This window comes from Kryptolebias marmoratus, linkage group LG15 (genome assembly GCF_001649575.2).
Source record: "Kryptolebias marmoratus isolate JLee-2015 linkage group LG15, ASM164957v2, whole genome shotgun sequence".
NCBI classification, from domain to species: domain Eukaryota; kingdom Metazoa; phylum Chordata; class Actinopteri; order Cyprinodontiformes; family Rivulidae; genus Kryptolebias; species Kryptolebias marmoratus.
Genome location: NC_051444.1, coordinates 1,512,093 through 1,516,029, shown reverse-complemented (window position 1 = coordinate 1,516,029; position 3,937 = coordinate 1,512,093). Strand labels below are relative to the sequence as shown.

Below are 3,937 nucleotides of genomic sequence, written 5' to 3'. Positions count from 1 at the left end.
AAGCCCCCCTACAACAGGCCTAGTGACGCCACTGGTGTGAATTGAGTTTAGGTTTGGTTTAGGGTTAGCTATGTACTGGTAATGGTTAGGGTTAGGGTGTAGTTAGGGTGTAGTTAGGGTGTAGAAATGAATGGAAGTCAATGGAAAGTCCCTGCAGAGATAGAGAGACATAACATGTGTGTGTGCATCCCACCTGAAGTCCTCTCTGTTCCCCATGTCCCAGGCGGTGGGGTGACACACCACCTGCCGTCCATCTTCGGGCTTCACAAACATGGAGTTGTTCCAGAAGTTGTCGAACATCTTGTACAGCCCGACAGACATGAAGAACTTCTCTGCTTCTTTGAAGAGCCGAAGTTCATCCCAGCCCTGAAGTTCGAGCGGAGAGTTAAAGGAAAGACTTCACCTGAGTTCTTACTTCGACAGGACAGGTTCTGTACCTGCTCCACCATGGCTTCACTGACGTCGATGTCGGGTTTGTCAGGGTAGGGGACCGCCAGGGGGTACAGGTTGGTCCAGAATCTGCCCCACATGTCGCCTGAACGATCAACACAATCAGTTATTATTCATCCTCATACTTACTGAGTTAATGACTTAATCAACATGATTGTTCAACACATTTAAACAATACAAATTAGAAATATTTTAATTTAAAAGCTGCAACAATCCGTTTCAGCTGATTTTTTCCTGAAGCTGCAGGGACCAGCTGAGGACAGGAGAGGGAGACAAACTTTAATTTTAAACAATTTGAAGAATTATTTAGCTTTTTCTGCTCCGTTAGCCGCCACCGACCCATTTCAAGCCAAACATCTCAAACTGCTGGATGACTTAATGAAACTTTCAGAGATTCAAGATGGCCGCCACAGCTCATTGTTCCAAACAGAATGGCTGTAATTCAGTCAGTTACACAGATGCTGAGTTAAAATGCATGTGGTAGTAGCTGAGAGTCATCCCTGACACGTATTCTGACTCTCAGCTACCACCGCACCAAACTTTAGCTCATTATCTGTAAAACTGACTGCGTTGGAGCCATCTTTGTTTTGGCTGAGGTTGATTATCTGTGGCGGCCATCTTTAATCAAGCTGACTGTAAAAGTTAATCATTTGTAGACGATTATTTCCAGACACACAGCATGATTCATGGCCCGTTGCCATGAAAGGTGAGGTCAGCAACAATCTGACTGGCTCTGCAGAAACACCTGAACGCACCCAGCAGGTGGGCCGGCAGCGGACCCTCCGGATGGATGTGACCTGGGTAGACTTCCATGAGTCTGGCTCTCACGTAGGCGTGCAGCTCCTTGTATAAAGGCAAGATCTGCAAACAGAAAACCAGACTGTTTATTTCTTCCTATAATCAAAATAAGAGCGTTTATTTGTTTATTTGACGGCCGGTCCTCAAACAGACACACCTCCTTGTAGATGGAGCGGACGTCCCCCATCAGCTGATCTCTGGTGTACTTGAACTGGACGTCCTCCTCGATGGTCTCGTAGTTGTATCTCCAGTAAGCACCGTAGTCTTCAAACCCTGCAGAGAACAGTTTGTTAAAAACTCCATGACTAAGTTATCAGAAGCATTCGAGAGGAACAGGAACAGATTATCAGCTGCCGGCGCTCCCGCCTCACACGACTTTACCGTTTAGCTTGGCAGCTTCGTTCTTCAGGTCCACGTAGTCCTCGTACAGCGGCCTCATCTTCTTCCCCACCTCCTTCCTCCAGCCCTCCCACACGTGGAGGCGCTGCGAGTAGTTCCTGCTGTTGGCCATGATGGCCTCCAGGCCTGGAAACAGACTCCAAACGTGTCACTTCTCATCAAAAATCAAAATAAAGTCAACTTCTTCTGCATTTTCCCCCATAAAATAACAGCAGAGATTTGGACACGGCACATCGACAACGAGAGCTAAACGACTGCTGAAAGACAGCTGAAAGACAGCTGAAGACAGCTAATGACAGCTAAAGACTGCTTAATGACAGCTGAAGAAGTTTAAACTTGGTTATTAAAGCTGAAAGAAGCTAAATAGTAGGTAAAAGCTAAAGGAAGCAAATTACTTGTTTAAAGCTAAAAGCAGCAAAACAGCTAAAATGCTAAAATTAGCATCAGAAAACAAAACGAAGGGCAGCAGATTTCAAGGAGAACAAAGTTTCTGAAGGAACTGAAGAGATCTCCATCTGTATTCAGCTTTCCAACACAGGAAATAAAAAGCTGTGTTCCTGATTTTGGTCAGATATTCTCCTCAGTACAACCTTTCACTCTTGAAGTGTTTGTTAATTAATTCCAGGTGCAGGTAACGCTGGCAGCAGCAGGAAGCGTACCTGGCTCCAGAGTCTGGCAGTCCAGCGGGTCATCAGGCATGCAGACTGTAGCCGTGCTGTAGATGGTGCTCATGCTGCTCATCACATTATTCAGCTGCAGGAAGCAGAAACAGGTTCAGGTGACGTTCATGGCAGTCCACAACATAAAACGGGAAAATTAAAGGTGAAATTCAGTCGTACCTGTGAAGACGTGTTTTAGCTGTTAAATGTAATTTATAGAAAAGATAAAACTCAAACAACTTAAACATAAAGTTTGATAAGACGCCAACATTCACGTCCTTTGTTGCCTGTGGAGTCAGACAATAAGTCTGTCATTAAGAGGTTAACGAGACAGAGAACTGAGGAAAACTTTACGTCTGCTAACGAGGTTCTAACCTGCTAACGAGCCAATCATCAGCCGCGTCTATCTTCAGATGACATAACTTCATATAAACTTTTATTTCCTTGTTAAGTTGGCTGAAATATGTAATTATTAATAAACTGGTAAATGTGCAAATACTATGTTGTAAGTAATTTGTAGCTTTATTTAAATAAGTATTCATTTGCATGAATGGAATCTATTTTGTTTTCCATTTAATTACATGCTTAAGCAGATTAGTTATAATTTTACTATTTTGACTAATTAACTTTTAATTGGTTGGAATAAAACTAAAGATAAACTTCATTTATTTAACCAAAATGATGCAAGAATAGTAAAAATGTAATACATTTTTGCTAATTAATAAGAAGAAATGGTTTAAATTGATCATTTGTTGGGAGCTGACAGGTGTGATTTGACGGTTTTCCTCACCTGTGAAGCTTTATCTGGGCTCAGAGCCCCGGAGCCTTTGTCCTGTAAGGAGATGAGCTGCAGCTTGACTGTCGGGTCGTGGATCTGATCCAGGGGGTATTTCTGGGACTCCTCTGATATCCGGCTATAGAAAGCGCTCCAGCGTTCTCCCTCCTCCGCCTGTGCAGAGCTCCATCAGTGACTCTAAAACCAAACTGTCTGAAGGTGTTGGACTGTCCTGGAAACCTACCAGCTTGTCTGAGTTCTCCTGGCTGATGTCGGTGTTGTAGGCCCACGACGCCAGCGAGTACTGGTACATCTGTGCCGTGGCGTTCTCGTCAAACTTCAGCAGGAAGTCCTTGGCCTCAGCCTCCAGGTCTGCGGCCTCCACTGGAAAGGAACAGAAGGCAGCGAGGAGGGTCAGGAGGACCCCGGCGGACATGTTCAGCTCCATCCTGACACCGAGTGACTCTGAGGAGGAAGCTGGCCGTAAACTTATAGAGCTTTATGAAGCTGCGCTGCCTTGGCCTTTGGACAGCAGAGCCATAACTGACTCTTACAGATATGTTTCAGAGGAGCACAGGACGTCACGGGGCGCGAGCTGATACCTTATCACTCACTGAACAAACTCCTGCTTTCTGAAGGGAAACGTCTGATAAAGACTCTGCTGATTTCTCGACAGGATTCCAATAAAACACAAAGAATGAATCTGACTTAGATTCAGGGTGGTAGTAGCTGAGAGTCATCCACAAGTCGTGCTCTGAGCGCTGATATTTGTTTAAAACTGAACGGTTTGAGTGAGGACAAACAAACAAACAATAAATATAAAATAATAAAGTTCAGGTTTAGTTTAATTAAAGGT

The 3,937-nt window shown here is 44.4% G+C and overlaps 1 protein-coding gene across 1 annotated transcript in view; it reads right to left on the bottom strand.

The window, feature by feature from the left end:
* ace2 (angiotensin I converting enzyme 2) overlaps nt 1-3,559 on the bottom strand; it is a 12,140-nt gene extending 8,581 nt beyond the window's left edge. The window contains exons 1-8 of the mRNA XM_017439896.3: nt 3,326-3,559; nt 3,097-3,255; nt 2,307-2,400; nt 1,630-1,773; nt 1,406-1,521; nt 1,206-1,311; nt 438-535; nt 194-366 (exon numbers count right to left, since the gene is read on the bottom strand). Of these exons, the coding sequence (XP_017295385.1) occupies nt 194-366; nt 438-535; nt 1,206-1,311; nt 1,406-1,521; nt 1,630-1,773; nt 2,307-2,400; nt 3,097-3,255; nt 3,326-3,529 (1,094 nt within the window). The 5' untranslated portion in view covers nt 3,530-3,559. The remainder of the gene's footprint in view (nt 1-193; nt 367-437; nt 536-1,205; nt 1,312-1,405; nt 1,522-1,629; nt 1,774-2,306; nt 2,401-3,096; nt 3,256-3,325) is intronic.
* Between the last annotated feature and the right edge of the window lie 378 nt (nt 3,560-3,937).